The sequence below is a fragment of the Platichthys flesus genome, chromosome 7, assembly GCF_949316205.1.
Source record: "Platichthys flesus chromosome 7, fPlaFle2.1, whole genome shotgun sequence".
In the NCBI taxonomy this organism is placed as follows: Eukaryota; Metazoa; Chordata; class Actinopteri; order Pleuronectiformes; family Pleuronectidae; genus Platichthys; species Platichthys flesus.
Window position 1 is genome coordinate 5,993,966 of NC_084951.1, and position 26,863 is coordinate 6,020,828.

The 26,863-nt window shown below is 40.5% G+C and overlaps 1 protein-coding gene across 1 annotated transcript in view; it reads left to right on the forward strand.

Annotated features, from left to right (window-relative positions):
- The first annotated feature begins 485 nt into the window (after positions 1-485).
- Positions 486-26,863, forward strand: part of LOC133957297 (copine-9-like) — a 70,598-nt gene continuing 44,220 nt past the window's right edge. The window contains exons 1-6 of the mRNA XM_062392799.1: positions 486-791; positions 4,068-4,108; positions 20,893-20,939; positions 24,622-24,725; positions 25,809-25,848; positions 26,106-26,108. Of these exons, the coding sequence (XP_062248783.1) occupies positions 712-791; positions 4,068-4,108; positions 20,893-20,939; positions 24,622-24,725; positions 25,809-25,848; positions 26,106-26,108 (315 nt within the window). The 5' untranslated portion in view covers positions 486-711. The remainder of the gene's footprint in view (positions 792-4,067; positions 4,109-20,892; positions 20,940-24,621; positions 24,726-25,808; positions 25,849-26,105; positions 26,109-26,863) is intronic.

Genomic DNA, 26,863 nt, shown 5'->3' on the forward strand with positions numbered 1-26,863 from the left:
ATTATCAACCAGCCTCTTAATGTAATATTTCTCAGATGTTATCTGAGGATTTATCTTCTTTGTTAATCCATTCTTGACTTTGAAAGGCACATTTATTTTAAACATATATTTTAAAAACACGTCAATATACAGCTTAAGCCATAGCCTCAAATTCCAGCTGAGGAGGAGGAAAGAACATGTATGGGAAAGAAACGTTGTATTACTGACCAATCTTTGCACATTTCAGCCGAGAAACACGTTCCATGAACAAGCTCGTTAACGGTCTAAGAAGTTCACACGCACACGCACATGCCCCCCCCCCCCCCCCCCCCAACACACACACACACACACACACACACACACACGGAGAGCTATAGCTAGAGAGAGAGAGAGAGAGAGAGAGAGGAGAGCACTGTGCTGTTGCCGGAGCCTCCGGTTGGCTGCGCTCTCCTCCTCCTCCTCCTTGTCACCGGACAGACGCGGGGCGCGCACCGTGAGCGCATGAAGGATGGATGAACTTTAAATCTGCCTCACCAACTTTCACCGCCTCTCACCCTCTCCGTCTCTCTCATTCTGCCAGTCCTCGCTGTCTCTCTCTGATCGTTCCTCTCCTCCGCTGCGCTGTACTCCAGAAGACCTCGACAATGGATTTACTGCAAACACAGTCCTGTTGTAAATGATCAGTTTGGTTTGGTTCTTCTTTCTTGGCTGATGCGTCTTTGTTGAGTCGAGATGATGGCATCAATAGGGGAATTTGACCCTCTCAACACCAGAGTCCCTGCAACTAAAATAGAAGTTACCGTATCATGCAGGTAAGGTCTTTTTTCTATCTATCTATCTATCTATCTATCTATCTATCTATCTATCTATCTATCTATCTATCTATCTATCTATCTATCTATCTATCTATCTATCTATTTGAAGAGCTGTATAGATCAGGTGCTGTGGGCAGACCCCTCGCTGTGTTTCATGCCTGACATTTGCCTTCAGATATCTGTAACTGGTTCATCACCTGCCGCCTTTATGCATCAAAGTGATTAAACACCCTTTATGGAACTGGCTCCTGATTTACTTCACGCCATGCAGTGACCCCCAACAGATGATATTCACAGGACAGGCAACCACAACGGGTTGTGCTCTATGGCTGACCTAATGCATGAAGCAGTGGAATGTGTTCAACAGCTCACATGTGACCGCTTGTTGGTGTGCTGTGGCAGGTCGACATGGCTGAATGGTTGACTGCTCTGGCTGCTCTGCTCTCCGACCGTCCAACTGACTGACAGAGCACAGGAACTCAGTCAGGGTTTGTGCCGACTGTCATCCTGCCTGGCTGCCTGGCTGCCTGGTGGTGTTCTGACTGCCTTTTTGATCTGCTCCTGAATAATTAATGGTTGTTGCTCCAGTATGGTCTCTCCTGAGATCAGCTAGACTGGAAGTGACCACACACCTGAGTTACACAAGCCCAAACCTGTGACACCTCTGACGGAGGCTTAGCCCATGAGATACAGTAAATGGGTGACATTTCCCCCTAAATATTAAAAACAGCCCAAATGATATTTCAGACATTTGGTATTGACGTTAAGTTTACGTCATTGTTTTGCACAGCAGTATATATTAATTACTTCTGCCAAGGAGGTGATTTTTCACCGGTTTCTGTTTGTTTTAGCAATTAAGATTACTCAAAAAACTTCTAAATCAATATCCACAAGCTTTGAGAAGGGATGGTGCCTGGGCCTGGGAAGAACCCATTACATTTAAATTGTCTAAAAAGACTAATAAATCCTTATCAGATCAATTTCTTTTGTCTTTTTAAAGTCCTACTATAAGAACGAGAAAAGTCATGTGTAGGATTGTTGGTGGAGGTACTAAGAGACAACATTTTTAGCAGGATTACACAAAAGTACTACTGATTTGCAAGTTATAAGATATGATAAAACTTTATTGATTTCACAGTCCTCATTTACAGCAGAGATTCATAATGAGATAGACAAGTCAATAGAGAAGCCAATAGGATAAAATAAGAATAAAGAGAATATTTATACATAATAAACACCTCTCACAATGAAAATATTGCTTATAATGAGGGATGGAAACAAGAAATTCTGGAGCAGATTTGTTTTTTCATGGCTTCAGCTTTTTTTGTATTACTCCGTTTCCCAGAAAATACTGTTTGGATCTTGATGTGAAAAAATGGAGACATTTTTGTTGTCGCAGCTCGTGCGGTTTGGATCATCAGACTACTTTCTTTGCCTTTATTTTTCTATTATAAGAAGGAGAAGGATTTGTGAAGGACTCTAGTGAGTGCCTGTGTACTTCTTGGTCTCTTTCATGCTTTTTTTTTTTGATTTTCTGTGAGATCTTTAGTTACATAAGAAGATGTGCATGAGCCAGCAGCTGGGTATCTATAAAGACAGGGCAGAAGAAGAAAGCTAACCTGATCCTGTTGGTCAGAACCACCAGCACCTCTACAACCCAGTTATTCATATGTTAATTCATGACTGAAAACATGAGACCTTGTGGTTTTAAGGGGATTACGTGTGGGACTTTGTCTAATAACGGGGGACTGAACAGACTAAATATCCCCACATACAACTATTCGTAATTTGATGCTGGCTCGCAGATTATCATGTTTTTCTGCTATAATCCTATAGAAAATGCTTCTTTCTGTTTACACTCGTTCTGAATTTTAACCAAAACAGTGTTTTATTAGTTCATTACATTTTATCTTGTCCTTAACTAATTTAGAAAGTTAGGAAAAAGGATAAGAATGTTTCAGATAAATCATAAAACAAATTGTAAAACCGATAACATTTGTGTCCCCTTTAAATATGCATTATACATTGTTTAAAATCAAGTCTTCTAATGTAACCAACCAAACTTCGTACTGCACATGGAAGTGCAATACTGAGGTGCCACATTTTTTAAATATTTCATTGGATTTTTGTTTGCGATCACATCCATGACACTATGTGAGATAAAAAAAAATTTTATTTTCAAATATTGCCAGTATTTAACAGAAGCCTGTGACCGATATGATCAATAATTAAATCAGTCACACTATATTTTTAAATTGATGGTATGACAGTTTATTTAGAGTTTGACTCAGGACCCTGAATTGGAGAATCAGTTGTTGTTATTGTGAACACACGGTCCTTTATATTGATGAGGCCCAGCCACAGCTGATACACTTAGGTTATCCCCTGTTTATTCAAACTTTATTAATAAATCTAATGTGACACTGCTTTTCCTTTTAAAGGTGGAAAAAGTACTCAAATTCTTTACCCAAGTTGAAGTACAGCTACATGTTGGAATTGACACAAGCGAAAATTACTCAAGTGAAGGTATAAAAGTAGAGGCTCTGAAATGAACTCAAGTATGGAAGCAAAAGTTCCCCTATGAAGACTTTTTCTACTGGCTGTATCTCTGCAAAGCAAACAGTGACTCATGACACATTCATATTATTTGAAGACTACAACTTAAACCACTCTTGGTTAAAATATCAATTTTAGGTAATAACAGGAAAATGCAGATAAAGCAAGAAAAGATGTGTCAGGACAAAATATTGTCGAGGAGAAAATTCCCCTCTAAAACAAAAAAGCAGAGATGACTGACAAATCTACTTTTACAGTTACATCAAAGTATTTTGCTACTTCCCCCTTCTTCTTCCTTGGGCCCTTAACAATACGCATGCCAAGTGTGGAGCAACACATGGCTCTGGAGATGTTCCAAGATTACTGGAATTAGTAGAAAGAGAAACACAGTGTATGTCCAAGGACCAGAATCACTTTCATATGGCGGCATTGTTTACAGTGGGGAGTTCGTTCAATTATTTATTCTTCCTTCTTCTTCATTTTCCTCCTTAAGGTCTTCATTAGCCTGACTTGTTTTTGTTTTAGGTTCGGCAGCACAATATGATGAGATGGTCAGTTCTCACAGTGATTTGGGAACAATTTCAATCTGCCCCTTAAGGGACTTAGATGAGACTTTGTAGAGACATTTTGTAGAGCAAAGAACGAAGGGGAACATTTCCAAATAATTCAAATGGCTGAAAGAATACATTTTTACCTTCACCTTTTCTGTTTTCACAGGAATCTCCTGGATGTGGACACGTTCTCCAAGTCAGATCCTGGTATGTATAAACTCTTTGAATCTGCATTGGAATTCTGCTGCTAAAAGAACATTGTTGGCTGCTTCAAAGAATAAATTATTATCAATTAAAACCAGATCAAGTCGATAATTATTTATACTTTCTCACAGCAAGAAAAGCAGTAACCTAAACGATGCTTTACTCTGCTCCTGTACTGGTAAATAACCTGAAGAAGGTCAGACCTATTAGTGTGTGACAACACTGCTGATACAAATTGGAAAGGGGCAGTAAAGGACATAGACTAGAGATAGATTGAAAAGGGAAGGTTGAAGGTTGTCAGGATGTGAGATTGTCTGGCCTTCAGTATGTGACGCGTCGGAAAATTTACAGAGGGAGGAATTAAGGGAGGGAGGCTTTCAGAGTGAGAACACAATGGGAGTGAGAACACAATGGAAGGGTCAAAAATCCCATCCCTGAAAATGTATTTACCTAGTCTACCACTGAAATAAGTTCTGTGGCTTTCACCCGTCACATAGAGTCTCAGAGAAGACACAAGAGTTAAAGATTATTGTTCTCTTTGGTATCGCGAGTAGGATTAAATTTGCAATCCTAAACCTAAATGAAAGAGAATTTTGTCTAGGGAAACTTCTAAAAAAGACGTCAACAACGTCTAACAGTCAGGAAACTTGCAAGACTGTGCATTTTAAAGGATATTATCCTCTTAAAGCCAAGGCCACCTGTCAAATGACATGCACGTTTGTGTTCAGATTAAAAATAGCCGGTGGCAGAGCAAGGATTTTTCTAAACCAGAGGCTACAATTTACAGAGGGGTAAATTGTATATCCAAACATCCACACAAAATTCCTTATTCTAATTCGGTGAGGTGCCCATTTAACTGTTCATGTATACTGTTAACTCTATAGCCTATAAACCTCATTGCTAATTGAATACGTTATTTCTTAAAGAATGGAGACCTTGCCCTGTGGCTAATGTAGCTAAACATATAAAATTCTCTTTCCTATTAGTTATGGTGGCATTACAGATTCATGCAAACATTAAAGTAGCTTGGTCTGCACTGAAAAGCTCCAGCACACCAAGCAGACAATCACAATGAAGAGCAATCAGTGGCTTAAGGCATAACCAGGTTTCTTGTCTTCTAGAATGCAGGTGCTTAGGAAACATACCAAATTACTGATGATTTGATGGATTAAAAAATCTTATTTCTCTGCCTTAACTGCACATTTCACAGAAGCACTATGTGGAAGATGTCGACTGTCAGAAGGAGAATATCCCTCCTGGTTAACTGAGAGTACAGAGTTGGTTATGAGCACCAGCAGTTTTGCCAGAATCTGTTTTTTATATGATGCAATGGTGGTGGATATTTTCAGATTTCTGTTTTTTATGTCATGACAGCTCGCACTCCTTCTGTGTGTCATTCGATGTTGGTGATCGAAAGAAGTGTGCAGGCATTTTGTCAGACTCTATAATCAATGCTTTGGTGATCAGCTTGATGTGAGTCTCAGTTTGGGACAGCTGATTGTGTCACATTGTTTTAGATGGAAAATGCATCGTATTATTACCGGGATTTCAAAGTTAAAGAATTTAACACGTCTTTTTTCAGTAGTAGAATGAGTGTGCGGTGTATACGAGTCATGCATTGATATAGTTTGTGTCGAGTTTTGCCCATCGGACCCTATAGTTAGATGCCTTACTAATATAACAAATCTGGTATGTATATATATATTTAGAAGAAACAGTAGTGACGTACTACATGCTGACATTATCAAAATAATGAATTAATAATATGTAACGTAGTCCACACTTTATACTCATAAGCTGTTTTCAGACATGCGCTGTCTGAGGAGCTGGGCTTGGACACCAACACGGGAACAGAGTGCTCAGGTGATGGATTGTGCAGAGGCAGAAGCAGGACGGAATCTTTTAATTCCATTCCCGAGATCACATGTTCTTGTTAACAGAGAGTAGACACTGGCAGCGGTACTTTTCTTCGAAAGCTCTCGACATCTTCGTCTATGTCTTAAACATAACAAAAATAACTGCCTGTCTCAGGGGATCAGTGGACACTACTTTTTCTGAGGAGGAGAAACTAAATCCCCAGCTTCTGTGTGTTTTATCACATATTAAATAATAATAAGGTCGGTCACTGATTCCTGTCACAGAACAAAATGTGTGGCAGAAAAGGCTATACAGAAAAATATGGAACATGGAACAGTTTAAGACGTGGAAGTGATGACACCAAGACTAAGTACCTTTGTCCCCCTAGAAAGATTCTGACAAGCCAAAAAGCTTTGTGAAGATTAATACAGGCAGTGCATGTTCTCAACACTTCACAATCCAAATTGCTCTGTTACAAGTTCTAGACATTTATCCCTTTTTCATCCTGATTTTAAAGTTTTCTATGTTTACCACGGTCTTCTTGCTTCTAAACAGGAAAGCAGTGTTATGCTTTTGACAGCCTAGAGGATAGAAGGTATATAAAGATAGACAACGTATCGCCACTCACACATGCTATCCAGAAATGACTCAAAAATATTCCTTTTACAAACTCATCTTCTGGCGATTATAGGTATAGTTCGATCAGGGGGATAGTTCCACGTGATTTAAAGTTTTTTTGACGTGTACTTTGACTTTTCTACTTAGGTTCATGTCCTATTTACTAACATGGAGGAGGCAGGGTTTATGACCTATACTGTAGCCAACCACCAGGGGAAGATCGAGACAGATTGGCTTCACTTTTGAGGAAGTGTCAATAGCCAATGAAACCTACTCAGACAAATGTTTCACCAACTCAGCCGGATAATCAGGATTTATACTACACTTTCACAAATCACGGCTGGAGATCACAGCTGTCGAACTCCTCTCCCAGGCGGGTCTTGAGGCCCTGCTGATAATGTCTGAATGACTGCAGATGTGAGGTCAGCCTGAATAACATCTGGGCTCTGCCCAGTACAGACAAGGAGAAGTAGTGCAGGAGTCTTTCCTTCGATCTAGCCAACATAAACGGAGGCGATTATATATTCACCCTGTTGTCAAGTTCACCGCAGCTGGAGAGACACAACAAGAACTGTAGCCTTACCTACCACAGACAGCACATGTAAGAGGAACAGTAGAGATTCATGGTTTAAAACTTAATTCAAGTACGTTGCACTATATGATGAGATTTTTTCCACAGCGGGAAAAAAAACAACGTTTAAAGACTTAAAATGGTGGAATAGAAACAGGGGAAGTAAGAATTATAATTTAATTAAACAAGTAATAAGAGTTTAAGGTGCAGCAGCGAGACAAGTTTGCAAATTAATTTTAGTTGTAATCTTTGGATTAATGTGAATCTCTGTAGTGCATAAGGAGAACAGCACATGCACAAAGTCTATTGGTGGTCCGGTTCTCGAGCACCCATAGAGGACCAAGCAACCACATGTGGCAGCATTCAGTCTGGGCTAAGTTTATATCGATTTGATCACTGGCAGTAACATAAATTGTTGCTGATAGACAACGGTACTTCTGTGATTCCTTAATCCTACTAACAAATGCAAACACAATCTCCTTTATAGGCTTTGATCATCCTGAGGTTTCATATAGTATAATTATATAAGGAGTGTGAAATTAAAGGTTTGGACATGTTCTACATACAAATTAAAGCAAGTGCATATCCCTGGTTGGTAATTCGGTGGTGTGTCAGTTTGACTCAAACCACTCCGCCTGGATAGTATCACAATCCGCCCCCACCAGCATCACTCCTCTCAGGGCCGTTTCCTGCCTTGCTAACTGCCACTTGTCTAATCATCATCATCGAGGAAAAACACAAGACTCTACATGGACAACTCTCTTTCATACAGACTTTAACCTACTGACTGAACAACCTCTTATCTGACAACATGTTCACTACCATCCAGGAACTTACAGCATGACAGAATGTTTCTCTGGCCATTATGTGAGCTGATATATCTGAACAAAGTGATTCTCATCAGATTATCTGAGTACTTTTTCACAGGCGTTTTCATAAATTGGACCACGTCTCTTAAATTGCCAGATATGCAAGCTAAGCTAGGTAGTAGCCTCAAATGTAGTTTTCTTTCTTTCCACAAAGTGGCTTAACCAAATGGCTCACGTCTTCCAAGCAACTTGCGTGTCCATCTAGAGATGCTTATATACACATATGATCATATATAAGGAACCATGTTTCTCACTTTTTAACAAACAAACGACTCCCTCTTTTTTGACAACAACACCTGTCCAGAGCTGGTCTAGAAGGGCCAGGGGGACGAACGGTGCGAGCTCAAAAACTGTGAGCTTCTCTCCATCTCAGACAATTTACTCGTACAGTGTGAGGTGGAATTTAAGAACATGTGAAGGGGCACAGTGTATGCCCAGCTTTACGATCTACTGGTTTACTCTCACAGTTGATCCCTGCTGTGAGTGTCCAGCCTTTACAGCTGCCTGATATTTGGCAGCAAGTTTACACATGGGGCCAAATGCCACGGCAGTAATGTGACTGTGGTTTATTACTGGAAGGAAGTAATTAACAGTGTGGGTGCCATACAAGAGACAGGAGGTTGACCCACTCAATTAGTGTTGCATTCTCTTTCTCCCTTACGTGTAAGTGATTTAATTGAATTATACGTGCTTAATGAGACTCACTTGTCCGGCAGGTCTGCTCATTGTGTAACAGCGTAAAAGCCTTCGCAGGATGCAGAGACCAAAAAATACACAATACTCAGCCTGGTAAAAAACAAACAATAGCAGGGTATCAGCAACTTCAGAGCCTGCCACAAGCAGAGCAATTCAGGTGCTGAAATGATCACTTATCACTTTGAAATCAGTCACAATTCATCAGTTCTTGTCGGCTCTCTAGGCGGAGTTATGTGGAGAGTACTAAGGCTATGTCCCAAGTCAGGGGCTGCAGGCCTCAGAAGACGATTACATAAGGCTGAAGCTGAAATAAGATGGTCTGTTCTACAAAGGATTTTCTATCGCATCACCTGCATTTTTTTACCATCACCATTACATTGTTGGCTAAATTGAGCTGCCATCAGAGCTAGCGTCGTCGTAAGCAAGCAATGACTCCTAGGGGTAGGTTGCTATCCTGGACCCTTCTTGCTCAGGAATGGAGAGACGTATGTCTTGTCTTGGCTGGGTTTGGAGAAACTTTCAGAATGAGTCCAGTATTGCTGTTACTCCATCAGTCTCCAAATACAACCCCAGAGCGATCTGGCCCCTGAATTGGGACCCAGCTTGTACTTCTTGTATACTTGTACACTTATATAAACCCTGTGAGTCTATATATTGAATGCAGTTAAGCAATCAGCCATCTTGTGGCAGCATAAAATCCTGCATGTCAGGAGATTTGTTTAATGCTCACATCAAACACCAGAATGGAGAAAACATGTGTTCTCTGTGACTGAGGGTAGTAGGATTTCTGGTTGGAGCTTACTCTTATAACCAACTGTGATAAATATGTCCAACCTTGAAGTGGATGGACTACGACTGCAGGAGACCATGTCAGGTTCCTCTCCTGTCCTCCAAAAAACAAAATGTGAGGTGGCAGTAGATAAAGTCTTGACAGTTGAAGACTAACAAACATAATCTGGTCTGAATCTGGATTCCTGATAAGGCTATAGATTTGTCAAGTCACAATTTGGCATAACAAGCATGAATCCAACCTGTTTTTATGTCAACAGTCAAGGCGGCTGTTGGTGTTGCAATGGTGTGGGGAATGGTGTTTGGCACATTTAAGGCCCTTAGTGATGGGATGGATACATACTTCCGTTATGATAATGCATTGACAGCATGGATGTGCAGTGTAGAAATCGGCAGATCCTCAAACATTTCCAATGTCCTGTGTGCCGTAAAGAACTGAATCTGTTTTGGGAGAAAAGAAGTTCCTGAAGAAATTATTGGTGAGTGTATATACAGCTATGTGCCTCCCAGCAAAATAAGCATTTTTTGGAACCACTTGGGTAATTTTCTCTGCCACTGCATACGTCATTGCTACTCAATGAATAAACCATCAGAGAACAGCATTGGCATGAAATATAAATATAGTATCCAGCTTTTTAAGGCCTTGTGTTATAATAATATGAATTTGTAAAATACTGATCAATTATTTTCCATTAATAAGAAAGTCTGTCTCAGTTTGTGTGGTGATGCCTTTACAATGTTAATAATTGCTTCAGGAGAGAACGAACAACATTAGTTGTCCCGACAACTGAGACGTGCTGCTTCTGCTTCGTCAGCAGATTCCTAGAGGGAACTGGCTTTGGGGGGGCCCAGCTTGCAAAAGTTTGAGAACCCCTGCTCTATTTGAATGATAGATTGTGTGACCACCACTGTCTTCTCTGGACATATTTGATGGTTACCTCAGTTGGGTTCTTAAAAAAAACTTTTGCATTTTCTCTGAATCCAAGAGGATTGTGGGTATTCCTGTGTATCGTGAGCCAGTGTGAGGTCGGGCACAACACAAAGGCTTACTGTGTGAGAGAAAGTCCCTTCAGGTGGCAGCCTGTTACTGTGGGGAAGGTCATTGATTGTTCTGCCTCAGAGATGGAGATACACTTGAGCCATATGATGGAGGTGGCGATCATCAACCTGACCATGTGGTGAGCAAATGTGTAGAGCGCATCGCTGCTGCTCCTCCAGCGCCTCACAGCTTCCAACTCTTTAAAATCATGGCTTATTATTTTTTTATGTTTTATATTTTTTATTCTTTTATCTTCTATGTCAATCTCAGTTACATCATTCAACCCATTAAAAAGTGTTATATTGATGCTGTTGATGTTTTAGATTTAGATGGAAACAACCCAGACTGAACCAAACCACAGAGCTTACAGTGATGGAAGCAGAGATGGGAGACATCAGGCTGGACTGAAAGGCTCCAACACTCTCTGAGTCCCTTGTGACTTTTAAGCATATGACTGCGCTGTGACTGGGTCAACACATTGTTACTTCCTCTGACTATTACTTCCTCATGAAAGAGAAAGATATTTGAATATTAGTATTGAGATGTGTTAAGTATTCAGCCCTGCTGCTGCTGTCAATCTTCTGTCTGATCATCTGCTTAATCAGTGCAAGTGAAAGCAAGATCGCATCATTAGTTCCTTCAATCAGTAAGTGAAGTTGTGGAAAGGAAGGTAAAATAGTTCGGAAGTGAGTACATTTCTTGCACTGGTGCAATCAGTTGATCGCATGAGTGCAGATGAATAAATTATGATGTCAGCTGTAATAGGGACATCTTATATTAATGCCTTATAAGAAATTATATAAGATACAATAAAAACGTTTTCGGTCCCATTCTAGGGAAATTCAGTTGTTACAGCAACAGTGAGTAAGATTGAGAATGTGTGTGAATAAAATGGGCAAAGAAATAGAAAGTAAATAATGTAATAGAAATACAGAGAATATTTAAATATTATACACCTTTTACTTCAGAGGGAAATATTTTCAGAAATATTGAATTGAATAAACTGCAGTGGCACAGGACAATTGCATAGGGTAACTGTATTTGTGCATTATGTATGATATATTAAAATAGATATATTTGAGGGTATGGTATACAATAAAAGTTTGCAATAAATTAGTAGTAGCAGAAAGTATGCTGCTTGTTGTTTTCTTTTTCTTTCAGCTTCCATTATGTGCATCGAAATATACCAAGGTTATTATTCGCCTTTGTTTTATTCATAAAACATGACTCCTCAAAATCCCCATTTTACCGATTTAATAGTATTAATTAAAAAACAAAATCAATTAATTAGAAGTAACCAGACTTATCTTTTAACACTGGTTATAAGACTTATCTGTTCCCTAGTCAAGTATGAAAATGTCTTGCTGAAGACTATAGATTTCTTTTATAGATTGTATCTGCCTGTTGGAAATCTGGAGGCAGAGCTGGAGAAACCAAGCTGTGTACCACCAGTGAACAAAGGCCAAGAATAATTCTTTGAGAGAGTCTGAGGCTGTGGGTGCATATTATTTTGTGAGATTTTCAGGGATCACAGCCACTGATCATTAAGACATCTATAGTACGACAGTGCATGATAGCACATTTGGGGAAAAAACAAAAGAGTAAGTCAGGATTCAAAAGTCACTACACTTCATCTCGGATGATACTTAATGATACTCTGAAGTCCTGATAGTTATACTCCCTCTCATTTCAGTGCAGCCTTGTTTCACTGCTTTTTATCTTACTCCTGAAATGGTCAGATCCTTTTTCAGGATCCTCCAAAAATGATTAAAACCGATATCAGTCCTTTATAGAGCTTTAGTCATCAACCCTGGCCAACTATTTTGAGCAAAACGTGTGTGCGCGCATCTTGTTTGTGTGTTTCACTTTTGTACAAGAATGTGCCAAACCACAGCAAGCCTCTGATGCACTTCTTCTTATCTTATTTATTGATGGCTCAGAGTTTGTCCTTGGGGACGCTGTATCACGTTGCCTCGTCATTGCTTAAATTTAATTTGACTTTCTCTTACTCCTCCATCAAATAACCTGAAGCCCATCGGTATCTGCCTACACATGGAGGAAGTACAAGTCTGCAATCAATGTGCGCTTCTGTCTAAAGGGAAAAACTCAGATGTTTCTCGCAAATAGTGATTTTTGTTACTGACGTTTTAGATAGACAAGAATAAATAGAAGCACTGAGAGCAGAGAGATGACATATTTCCAGTTCAGTGCTCTTTCTTTTCACACACAAGATAGCTGGAAATTCTTTACACATTTCCTTTTGCTGCTTTTACACTTACGACAGTTGTCTGTTTAAGTTTAAAGTATTGTTACATTTAGGCATCTTTCATTTCCACTGTTCCTGTCATGTTGCTAACTTTTCTAAATCCAAACAGTTGTAAAAAGTTATTGATGTTGTACCATAATTGATTCTCTCTATAATCAACATAAGGAAGAACATTGAGTGGACAATGTTCTGTCAGTTGACTTGGCCCAGAGCCTGAAATCGATATTCAGACCACAGCAGCTTTAATATCGACTTGTTGAACAATGATCAAATCAATCAGTTGCCCAGTCATATTTGATTTCACTCTGACATTTTCTTCCTTAGGGAAATTATTTACACATGCTATATACGGTCTATGGTCAGTGCTGTGCAGGAACGCGCTAAAATCTCACCTCTCATGCTTGTCGGTGAACTGAACAGAACAGTTTGCTACTGCTGAGCATAAACAAGAGTGTCGTTCAGTCTCGCAGCCTGACCGACACTTACGTTTTACGACCCAGTAAGATCATGTAACTCTCGCCCCCAACATTATCTGAGCCACATTCTATTCTAATGAAGTGAAGTAGAGTAAAGCTAGAACCGCCACTAAACCAAAAGAGGTTCAAGAGTAGATGGCAGGAACTGCTACACATTGTTGTTTCAAAGTAACTGTCAGACACTGGATAACAAGCTTTACCAGAGATTTGGACTAAAGCTAAATGTACAGTATATGGACATGTTCTGGTTGTGTTTTTGCAACATGTTGATTTAGTTGCTTGGTGTATAAATTGTGTTTAGTTGAGGTAAATTTTAGGGATAAACAGTGTAGCTGATCAGTGACCTATCTTCAGACGTAATAAAACAACAGAAAAAACAAAAGCATGAATCCATACTTCAAGTGTCTGCAAGCCCTGACACTCATATTCGACTTGAATCGAGGTTGTTTACACCGTGTTTTAAGCTTTAAAGTCCAACAGAAGTGACTAAGCTAGGGACGTTAGCATTTCCGATGGTGAGTGGTGGTGAGAAGATAATGCGTGAATTTTCCTTTTTTTATGAACTATCCCTTTAAGCTCGGGGTATAGCATGTCCATATTGCCAAAAAACATTATCTTGTCCGTATCTGTAGTTTCCACCAGGGTTTTCAAGAGGTTAAAAACTTGTACAACTCTGTCTATGGTGATGATTGATGTTTATTATAGAACAAAGATCCGGTCACGCATGTCTCTCTGCATTGCCGTAAATCTGATGCTCTGACCCTTTGCACAGTCACATTAAGTCTAGTCTTGACTGGGGGTTTAAACATATTCCAGGCATGTGTGACCTTAACCACACTGATGTTACCCTTGGAAAGATGCAAACGGTTTCCGTGCAGGAAGAAACCCTTTGAATTTGGACAGTAGCAGTGAAGAAGAATTAAAATCCCTGAAGAGATTGTGGGCTGGAAGGGGGAAAAAAACAAAAAAGTCAGACCAACGCTTCTGTATGGAACTTTCCTTTGGCTAGAGATAAAAATAATGGAATTCATGAGATAATTTTCCTCTCCTCCACAATAGCTAGGAGTGTACTTCTTTCTGTATTTTTGTGCAGCTCTTCTGTCAGAGACGTCACCCTTTTGCACTAAACTATAATTTCCAGCTCCGAATGCTAATCAAATACACAATCAAGTTGATGTGATTTTAGTTGTAGAGTACTACAAAATCTGGGATGACATTAGATCATTAAAACTTTGGACTTTTAAGAGAAGAGACAATGATAAAAAGAGGTAATCTTTCAACTCCTCCATGTTCTCATTGTGCAACTCCTGAAGCTACACACAAGATTCATCTGGCTCTTTTATTCCTATCCACCACCATCTGAATTGCTATCAGGCTCCCATATGAAGCATCCCACTTCTCTTATGTAACATCACTCGCTGGTGGAGTACTGACAGCTTTCATCCACATGCATTGGTGTTTTACTCCATTCGAAAAAGTAGACGGCCTCCCCCACTCCCACCTCTACAGGAGTATTCGAAATGAAATACAATTACAGTGTGTATATTGAATCCATTGTGATTATTCTTTGCAATCTCTCATAGCGAAGTAAGTGAGTCATGTTTATCACATTTTAGACACTATGGGCTACTTCCTGTTCATTTAAATAGTTTATATGCTGGAGGGCTCTGACTCATCAGCAGGTAGGAGTTCATGTTTTGTTAATGCACAGCCGGTGTGGTTTGTTCCTCGTCTTCCTCCGAAAATCTGCTTTTGAGTCTGTTGTGGTTTTAAAATGACTCATCTGGAAGATTACATTCTGTTTTGCAGTGTAGATCATATGATAAAGATGTTTTTGGCTTATATTTCCACTCTAGAAATGTGGCAGTTTGTCTCTGTTGGGTTTACAGCAGTGCATGGGCATGAACAATTGAAAGAAAAATGAATGTAAAGAAAATGCATGTTCCACTTCTAAAAGCAGGTTGATTATGATTCAACATAAACTTGCAGAGGTGAATAAGGGCAAGGTCTGAGTCACGGCATCTCAATAAAGGTCACTGGTCACTGATTATGTCCAAGGACTCCTAATGAGATCTGAGGAAAGAGTGAGCAGCCCCTGTAGATCCGGACATTCATGGCCTTCCCACACTCACCACATTTAATATGTTCTTCTACTAAAAATGTTTTAAAAAATGTATCAAATCTAATTCAGAACTAGGCAGTCATATTTTTTTGAGGTTTCATTCGAAAATTGTATCTGAAACCAGCTTTTCCAGCGTTACCAACCAAATTTGATGGCGGTTACGTGGGTTCACATGGCCTTGCACAAAGATCCCAGACATGATGAGTGACAGATGTATTCTAACTTGAGAGAAAGAACTGCATTGATGCCGCTACTTCAACTGAAACCTTGAGGCCTGAGAGTCTGCATGGACGGTAAAGAGGAAACACAACAGTGAGAGCAAGCACACTGTTGTGCTAAAATGTGTTTGGCACAACAGTTTTTTCTGAAGTGCTCTCTTAAACACAATGTAAAGTGCATAGATTGAAAAATACAAAATATTTCGCATTATTGTAAATTCATGATTGCATAGTATAGGAAAATTATGCCAGCATTATGTCACTGTTATATCCATATTGAACACATTATGAAATGAATTATTCCACTCTATAAAAAGATACAAAGGGTATTCATAGCCCATCCAATGATTTTTATCATTCCCATGCGGAATAAAACACACAACATCAGAACTGGAGTTTTTATAACCCAGGGGGAATTTATGCCATCTGAGTTAATACTGATGAGTTGCTCTTTGCCATTGCAGCACAGCCTTGGAAATTAGGCTCATAAGAACGTTGGATTTTCACAGAAAACCCTGGCCCGGTGCTGGGTTTCTCTCTATATTGGCTCCCAGCTGAGCGGCTTTGTCATGGCTGCTCCCCTGAGGTTCAAGAATCAGTCTCCAAAGATTCTGGGCTCTCTTGGCTCATCCCTCTCTTGGCAGCAGATCGATAGATTAGCAGGGATGTGTGACCAACCTGCCTCACCTAAACTGCTGTGTGAGAGGTGTATCTGTGGGGGATTTCTAACAGCCAAGCCCTTAAAACCTGGCTCCTCTTCTCCGGCTGAAATCTCCTACCGCCTGACTGTGTTAGACTAGGATTTACTTTCTGCATTTATTTTCCAAACAATCAGCTTTGTCCTCTTTTCTCCAATACATCCCTCCCCTTGCTTCATTTATAAACCTTTTCTCAGTTGTTATTCTCCAACTAATCGTCATTGTCCTCTTTAATGTGCCATCTTTTAATCCTCCCTATTCTCCTCAAGCCCCGAAGTGGACTACGTTCTTACTACCCATCCACGTCTCTGTTTCACCTCACATCGAGCAGCCTGTGCCCTCAGCCTGTTACCAAGCCCGTGGCTTCCTGACCATGCCTGCCTTCTCTCTGATTATATTTTCCTGCAGTGCAAATCCAGGAGGTAGGCAGCAAGAAATCCCCTGTCGACAAAGCCTCCACACAGGAGGCTGTAGCTGTCAGCTCACTGGAGTCTCAAAGTACACTCTGCTGTATTCAATTACACTGAGCACTGATGGGTCAGAAATATTAATGGTAGGAATTCAGATGTCTCTCAGTCTACTTGCACGTTACACCCTGTTTATGTTGAAAAGTATAATTAAGATGAAAGTGGCAGTGAAATATTAACATTAATACAACAGTTTGTGCCTCTGCTGCTGCCCTTAGTTTTGATTATCACGTTTTCTCCACTAAGCTTACCGATGACTTACTTGATAATAGTAGCTCTCATGCGCACTTGGCATGCAGAGGCAGTATACCAGAGTATACAGAAGAGATCACTTGGGGGAGCTTTGGCTCAGACAGTATAGACTCCTGTGGATACTGTTATAGTTGCACTTAGACTGGGATGAGACTCACTTGCTCCAGCTTTGCTTCACAGTTGGACTAGAATTAGTGGTAATCAGTAATAGAGATTGATTAGTGATCAGCTATCAGCTTGTAGTTCTCACTCTAAACCAAGGTTGCAGATTCCTTTCTGAAGCTGTTAAAGTCACCTGCAGCAATTGATCCTCCAGAGGTAAAGAAAGAAAAAGTGCTGGACTCAGTATCAGTACCCTGAACTGGAGAATGAGTTGTCATTGCTGTGAACGAGCTGTTGTCGTGATTGGAAATATCACATATGTCCCAGTGGAAGCTGCTACAAAGCACTGGTCACCTGTTTATCAATATTGAATGTAGAACATGTCCGAATCCCACAAAATTCTAAACAGCACTTCCTTGGACCCTTAACAACAGTCATACCAAGTGTGAAGCCGATCAAATGAATGGTTCTCAAAATAAGTGTTTCAAAATACAGACAGAGAGATTACTGGAATCAGTTGACGAGTTGAGAGGATAAAGAGCCACAAATTGCTTTGCTTCAGTTTAAACCCACTTATCATGTCAGCACACCCTGCACCTTTGCACCCTGCACCTTTTCTTCTATAAAAGAAGAAAAGGCAAAAATCAAGCACACTGTCCATCACTTCATCATCATAACATCGTGAGTCTGTGTGACTTCTGACTTTTGGTGTTCAGTGATCACCAAGACTTCCTGGTGTGCAAGAACTGTATTTTGAAATTATGGCCTTAACCACAATATTTAAAAATATAAAATTACAAACGCTAATCCAGGTATTCAAATGCATTACATACAGGTTATACCAAGCAGACACAATGTAGCAGTTACTTAGTGGATATTTGAAACCTTTTCAGTAAATGTTAGTTATGGTAATTGAACATCAAGAGTTGGCATGGGAACAAATACAGTGGTGAATTAGAAAAGAAAAAGAAATTGAGCAACCCCACATTCAAAATATCGGTGCCTCTGTCCCTGTTTGCTTGATCTCCACTTTGTTTCCCTGCCACTGCTGCACCTGCCTTCACTGAACCGTTTTTACTGCGCTGTGGGTCCACTTGGGAACCTAATGTGATTTCTGATCCGATCCTGATTCATTCACGTTCAAACTCACCTGGGTCCCTATCCTGCAGCCAAGTCGTTGTCAGGAGTTGCAGTTGGGAGTCACGTTTGGAATGACAAGGAATTGCTTTGCGGCTTGGTAGCTTCATCGCAGACCAGATGGGCTCTTTCCTTTCTCAGTCACTTTCCATAAAGCAGGCAATCAGTCAACTTCATCAGACATGGCCGACACTGATGTAACCTCAAGGTGTATTAGTTGGGGCCCGCTTTCAGGCTGATGCGATGTTACTCTGCAACCTTGGGGGAAACAACAAAGTCCTATATGAGTTTCATAAAAGATAAAGACAGTTTCTTGAACATCATTATTTCAGTTGTTGGGGCAGAGAGAGTATTGCGGTTTGAATTTACAAACAGTTTTAATCCCTGTTGTGTACTTGACATTTTTCACTGAAACATTATTCACAAACTAATTAACTTATCATACTCAGATTAACGAAACGCTTTTGAGCAGTATTGTGCGCTTTCCATATTATCTGACGTAAAAAAAACAACTTATATCTAAAGACACAATGTCCCAACGGTTCCTTGGCTGCTGCCCTGTCTCTTATCTCCTCTCTGTTAATTGCTTATTAGGAGGCAAAATGTGGTTTTAATCGTTTGCCAGTCCAGAGAGTCTGAACTTCATTAGAGCTAATGTCCAAACTTCACAGACGCTGATGGGGCCTGTCTAGACACAAACAGCCACTCTTGGCCAATTAGAAAGACATTACAAAGAGCTTTTAGTTAGTGTTGTTTGTTTGCTTGTGCATATACGTACTGTATGTGTGTTGGATTCTAACGTGACAACACGATAACTGTGTGGGCTATAATTGGCTTTCTCTGCGGTGTTATGTATTAATGCGGTTGTACTCGGTTTCTTCACAGAAGACAGATGCTAATATTTGATGACCAAACCACAATAGAACAGAAACTTTATGGGACACTTAATGTAAATGTGGCCTTGGTATGTCATATATGCGTAATGCAGGCCTTGTGGCTTGTTTGGCACGCCCCTTACAAAACCAGGTAAAGTGAGAGTGGAGTGGAGGCCAGCATTTCCACATGTACTGGAAGCAGTTGAGGGCCAGCTGGCCAATCAGAGCAGTTTGGCCTCATCAGAAGGGGTCCTTTAAAACCTAGTGTTCAGGCTGAGGCTGAAAGGAGGAGCTGAAGCAATGAAAAAAATTACTAAAGTGATCTGTTTTCGAAACATTAGAGCATGTAATCCTTTTTAAATGATAACCCAAATTGAATTCATCAACTTAAAAATGAGCATCATATGTCTCCTTTGAAGTAAACCAAACTTTTTGATAGATTTACGTTGATCTTAATCAGCCTTGGTGATATAATTACAGTAATATGCTAATGCAGATTGTCCAGAATGAGGTGACACATCTGGTCTTAGATCACCCTAAAAGGACACATGTTACTTCTCCTCAGACTCTTTGGTCTGCACCCATCTACTTACGCTTCTTTAATGAACTTTGTCTGAAATTGTCATCCTTGCACATGGCAATCACAGCCCAGACTCTTCTCATGTGTGGCTCCCTGATGGCGCAACAAGCTGCCAAATGCTCCCAGAGGGGCATCCCTCTCTCTCTCCTCAAGAACGTCTCAAAGACTCATCCCCTCTGAGAGCACTGCCGCTCTTAGCACCCCCAGCACCCTAATATGTCTAACTAGTATTTATTCAAGGGGGCCTTCTTTCCTGACTCCTGACTGGATATGCATATATAAATATGGTGGGCAAACTGACATTACCATTCAAAGAACTTTGCCGCCAGCCTGGACTACACAAGTGTTTCAAATCCAATGCTATTTTTAGTAGTAGAGCATTTGCTTTGCATTTGCTTTTCAAAATGATGCAAATGCTATGGATTAGAATCAAAATTGGTTAGATGTATGTGAAGGGAAACTAACACTGTCATTAGGGAATGGGAATGTGTGAAAGTTTGGTGATTCATATACAACTTAATCCAAAGACCTCTTTTGCTCCTAACAGGGATCATTATTATCACCCGCTGTTTGGGGCTTTGTCACTTGAACCTAAATATGTTGTTCTAGGACACATGTTTATATTACTGATGTTGTTTTTCTTGGAGCCAGACTATATGTTTCATATGGTCTGTATAATTATGCCACCATTAAAGCAATTCAGCCTTTTTGTAATTATACATATTGGTATGGAAGAGATCTGGCTGGAGGCAGAAAATGTAGACATTGATTACCTCCTGTTATAGTCATACCTGAAAATGAGGAAATTACCCAATAATATAGCATCTGATTTGTATTTCCTAAAGTTAATCTGTAATTTTGTTTAGTTTATTCAAGGTGAATGCGTTCATTACTGTATCTATTACTTTTAAATAAACATTAAATCCCTTAATAGTCCTGAGTTTCTCTTTCACAGCCGTGTTATAATAGGGTTGTATTAAGGATTTACTAGCTTTGCTTCAAGCTGTTCTCGATCTAATGAAATGCTGCTCATGTTGATTCTCCTACCTGACCCTTATTTGTCCCATGCTACAGGTACTCACATGTAAAGCCTTTTTCTCTCTTATTTTCTTCACGCTTCCCCTTCGGCTTCTTCTCCACCCCGTTGCCTCTCAGTGGTCGTCCTGTATTTGCAGGCTGTGGGAAACAAAGAGTGGAGGGAGGTGAGTGAAGAAACTTTTTCTTCTCCAGTATTAATATCTAATATTCTTTCTACCTGTGTGTGTGTTTTATTAACTGAGTATCAACTTCAGAACAGTTTTTCTTGATGCTAGTGACTTTCAGGACTGAGGGACGGAGGTTATTAAGATGAAGTCTAGAAGTAACTCGCTGCAAACCCTCGAGAACACCGTTGTAGAAAATTTAAACTGTCAGCCTCCGCTTGACCTCACAAGTGCAACCACCCTCTGAAATAGACTCTGAAAGATATAATCATATAAGTGACCCCGGCTGATGAATTAACAATAGAGGTTAAAGAATGAATAAATAAGGAGGATCTCTTTATATTAGGTTTCCAATGTTGGACAAAAGAAATTCACATTCACACTTGGGGAGGAAGAAAAATAATGGAGATTCCTTTCCAGTTTCGTTAAATATGCACCATCTGCTCCCCCAGACTTCTCGCTGTCTCACCCTCTGTCACTCCCTTTAAAAGCAGGGTCATGTGACCTTCCATTCATTACTGCCTCTTTGAATTTCCTCCCCCTTTTATTTTTTTCTACTCAGTACCTCGCACTGCCACACAGACACATTTCAATGTCAACTTTTAGCCCTATATTCCTTTATCGACTGTAATTTGCCTGTGGTGTCATGTCTTTGGCTGGTGTATTTACCCAATTGCAAATTCAAAGTCAACACTGATGTGTCAGTGAGGGCTTTGCCGTGGCTGATCCCCTCGCTTCAAGACACCTCACACCTTTTTATGCCATGTGACAGGGTTTAATCAAAAACACGGCTTGAATTGCGCTGCAATCAGCAGAGCAAACATCTCAGTGCCAGCCGCACACAGTGAAGCCATGAGCACATACTGAATGTGGACCTTACATATCCTTTGTAATGCTTTTGACACAATGCTTTTCAATCAATGTTTTTCAATGCAATAATTTTTTTGAGGTAGAAGTAATTAATTTGTATCCCTTTAAGCACAAAATGATAATTCCGTAAGAATAGAATTTTTTATAGAATATCAGTCCTTAGCAAGTCCAAGAGTTTTTCTTTTATAATGGTTTGTGAAAGGTAATCCACATTTTTTTTTGCCATTTTGTATTCTACTTGCATCAGGCTGTGCACTAAATTGCTTTCTGATCACAAGTGCAACAATTCCCCCCAGCCACTGGATACGATCCACCAGTTTAGAGGCTCCCATTTATCATACGTTGGCCAAAGGATTGCTTTGCCTGGGTGGTTACCTGCTCTTCAATCTGTATAAACTCATAGTTTCACCATCATTTAAAACTGAAATGTTGTGGTGAAATCAGTTTATTTCAATGGAAACGGCCGTTCATCACAAAGCAAATCTGTGCAAGGGTCAAGATGAGCTGATAACCATCTGTGGAGTTTTATCCTCGCCAATACAAATCTTTGCTGAGTGAAAGCAATTACAATCCACAAAGAGCCAGAGGAAAGAGGAAAGAAAGTTGGGGAGCTGAAGAGTTTTGTTAGCAACCCAGCTTGTTAGCAGTCGGTGTACGAACGCGCAGCAAATAGAGGCGACAACACAACGGAAGTGTTTCCAGAGGACAGCTAAAAGGGATGGACACCGCTGCCACAGGAGACACTAAAACTTCCAATACACCATACAATTTCGGTTCCGCACAGTGGTTGTCATCCCGCGACCCCGCCCACTCGCTCGGAGAGAGCCACAGTGAGCTCTGAGCTCTGAAGATGGTCGGATCTAGAGACATGCTGTCTTCTCCTGTTAAACTGAATAAGAAGCGCTAACACGCAAGCCCCTGTTTGTGAGGAAATGTATTGTCCATAGTGTGCAGGGGTTTGAAACCTTTACTATCAGAAGAGACATTTTGCCCCCTCTTCTGAGCGAGTGGGGGCGGGGTCGGTGCCCAGAGACCTTAGACCGGTCAGCCCGCTACACACACACACACACACACACACACACACACACGCGCACACAGACACACGCACACGCACACACAACACAAAAACGCCCGCTCCTGGTATTTCATGAGGGCCTGATACGATGATGATTAAAAAAAGTAACGTGACGTTCAATCATTTTCATCGTTACGTTCACGTTAATAATATGAAAACTGATTCGTTAAGTTGAGCGTTCGCAAAACATATGCACAACACTGTACAGTACAGCCACTGCAGAGGGGCTGAAGAGCCGCATTCGGCTCTAGAGCCGCGGGATGACAACCCCTGTTCGGAACCGAAATTGTATGGTGTAATGGACGTTTTAGTGTCTCCTGTGGCAGCGGTGTCCATCCCTTTTAGCTGTCCTCTGGAAACACTTCCGTTATGTTGTCGCCTCTATTTGCTGCGTGTTCGTCTATTTGCAGCGCCTGTGTCTATTTGCAGCGCGTGTGTCTATTTGCAGCGCGTTTCTGTAATGTGTTGTGTTGTGTTGTGAAATTGATGAAGATGTTTTCTTACTTTGCTTGTGTTTTGTCAACTTGCTTGTGTTTTGTCAACTTGCAGGTGTTTTGTCAACTTGCATGTGTTTTCTTAAGTTGCTGTTCGTTGAACTCTCAGGGCCACCGTAGTTTTCTGTATCAACTACTTTTCATTTAACAAATAAAATGCAGGCAAATCTCCTGCAAACTAACACACAGCAACGGTGCACATACACACAGGGAAACAACACAAATCCCTCTCTTGTTTACCATTGTTGTTGTTATTCAACTGTTATTTTGGCCTGGACCAGTGCATTACTGATCCTGAATAAATGGTTATTCTCAAAGGATTACTGAATAAGAGTAAATCCAATGGGTGGGTTGAGAGATGGCTAAAAGAAATTCATGGTACCTTTGTACACACTGTTTCTAGTCAACACATTTTCTAGTCATACACAGTCTGCAGCCTGTGTTGTAACTTATTAGTCACTCTTCTGATGCTATACCTATTCTAAGCCAACAAAAAACATCTTCCCCAGTAACAAAGCAATTCTCTAATCTTCACCCACGATGCCCTACCACCTATTAAACAATCACACCTGAGTGAGATTGTGAACCAAAGGCCTCCAGGCCTGAAAATAGAAACACAACAAGGAAATATCATGGGATTTTCCCGACTGGTCGATACGGCAGGTGGGTTCTGCAAGGCCTTGGTAATGGATAGGCTGGGGACACAGCTGATAGCGTGGATTATGTGCGCTGGGCACTAAAGACATGAGTCAAGGTATTCAGGCTGTGGTGAGGCAGTGCCAAGATCAATAGCTCATTACACCGTGCTGTCAGGCCAGGCTGCGGAGGCGAGGCTGGCAGTCCACCGGGGGATTACTGGTGTGATTGTCACGAAGATGGAGAGACGGCCTGACCCCGGAGGGAGGCTGGGGCTGGGACCTCATGGGCTCCCTTGGTGGAGTCCTGGCTCTAATGTTCCTCTAATGTTGGAGTCTGATTTCTGTGGGGACACATCTTTTAGCACACAGGGCAATGAAGCACAGTGTAATGCAGTTTGGTGATGTTTTGGCAAAGCCCCTTTCTATTTTGTGGGTTGTAATCCATGGTGTAATATGGATTGTTGCAGAATCTAATGAAATGTATTCACTCACTCTCTGGTCTATTTACTTAATCTAACATATATTGACTTTTTGAACACATATTGACTTTTTAATCAATGCTGCTTTTACCACCAATTACCATTTTGTTTCTATTTTTTTTTTAGTTTGGCAGGACAGAGGTAATAGACAACACTCGCAATCCGGATTTCGTGAGGAAGTTTGTACTGGATTTCTTGTTTGAAGAGAAACAAAATATAAGGTTTGACGTGTAAGTAGTATGAAAGCCTTTTTATTCATATTTGTCCTATATATATAGATATATGTATATATATGACCTCATTTAATTCTGAAATCTTGCTATACTCATGTGGATTGAAAGCAATAAACCAAAATTAGTGATGACTTTGATTACATTTGAATAATATCTCTCTGCAAGTCTTCAGTTTGGTGAAACGCTCATGTTCCCTCCATTAGAAGCCAGTCTAATCAGATATCTAATCAGGGAAGGACATTTAAAAAAGGCTTCTTTCTAAAACAACTTGTAGCACCCCCGATATACATTAGCGTCCTTATACACAGGGGTGAGAGCACGAAGAAATCTAACTTCTATGTGTGGGGTAAGGAGCCAGAGATGATTAGCATTAAGAGCTATATAAGAGGACCTAGCTACAGTGCCTAGATTCTTAGAGTCAGACAACTCACAGGTACATATAAGTAAACAATATGTAAAGAACTACCTCTTATTCACCAAGAGGTAACAGTAAACCCCCCCAAAAACGGTTTCCTCTTTCCCCAATGCCAGTGGAGGAGTTTTTTTTTTCTGTTTTTCCCCTGGTGCGTCATGTTCGTCATCACAAATGCAACCGACAACTGAGGCGCTCTCTCACCTCGCTGTCATGCCAAATAAGCGTGTTCACCTGGGTGTCATGTTTCCATCACTGAAAGTCAGAGTCGATTTCAACCCGTGTCAACTACAGACTTATTTGACAAGGGACTGAATGCTGATTGTATCCATTCACATGGCAGACAAAAGACAGATGTTATTTCACCAGTGGAAAAGAGGCTACACTGTCCACTTCCTTCCCCTGAGTCAAGCTAACTTGAACATAGGCTACAGAGGCAAAATGTATGTTGAACTCCTCATAAAGTAAGAGATATTTTCTGGCATTATGTACATTTCTTCCCTGTTGGCTACTTTTTATTAATGGTATAAGAAGACCAATAGGTGAATGGTGCTTTTGGAAGTTAACACGTTTAACAAGACAATGTGGATCTGTGCATGTTGTTCCAAATCACTACAAATGCAGCCCTGCAAGTTCTTACAATCTTATCACCTCTCTTTTTCTCGCAGGTACAATGTGGATTCGAGAAGCTGCAACATTTCCAAATACGTAAGTACAGTATGTTAAACTCAAATGACAGCTGTGACTCAGAGCTGATAACTTCAAACAGGCCTCAAATCTGTCACGTTCCTACTCAGCATTACTCATATTGTTGAAGCTAACTCACTCTGAATGAGTGCAGCAGCTGATGATGATGAAGCTTCATCATGAATAGAAATCTCACTGAGTATTTCGCCATCTGTAAATCCATCTTGTGACAGAGTTTTCTTGTCTTCCCTAACAAAATAAACCACATGGGAGAGCAGAAGGTGAGTGCTTTAAATACAGATTATGTTATCATCATGAGTCCGGCCATTACACTTCACATCATGTCACCTTTTAGGCGTTAGACCCCAGAAGATACTTTTTTTGGGGCATTTTATTCACTATAATTTTATTGTATTTTTCTCTCATTGTTTCATCTTATTCCATCAAGGACAAAATCCAACAGCTCCCTCCTTGATGCTCCTCCCATAGTGTTGTTCCTCATTTTGTCTTTCTGCATTATGTCATTCGCTCAGGTAAAGCAACTTTAAGAACTCGATTTCAAAGCAAAAAAACAGCTGTTGTTGTTTGAGCTGGACCCCTGCAGCAGATTGTGCATGTCAGGACTATGTCAGGACCTTCATTGTAGCTACACAGGTGCTCACTTTGTGGGACTCACTCCTACACCTGCTCGTGCCCACTCGCAATAAACATCAGGGTGCAGTGTTCTGCCCCTTGGCAGAAGTTTTATGATGTAGTATCGTCTCCCTGCTTTTTTATGTCGCTAAAAGTTTTCTCCTCTGTAGTTTGTGGGCTGGTTCCAAAGTACAGAATCTTTTATTTAATGAAAACTCTGTTGGAAGGAACCAAACAATTTCTTCTCTACTATAAGGGCACCTCATGCACAATTTGTTAGTTTTTAGAATAATAAGTCGATCAAAAAGTGACTGATTAAACGACTCCCGGGCTCGATCTATTTGGGTGAAAGCATTTGTATATAAAAGGTGAAATTAAACAATAAATTTAGTGTTTAATTAAA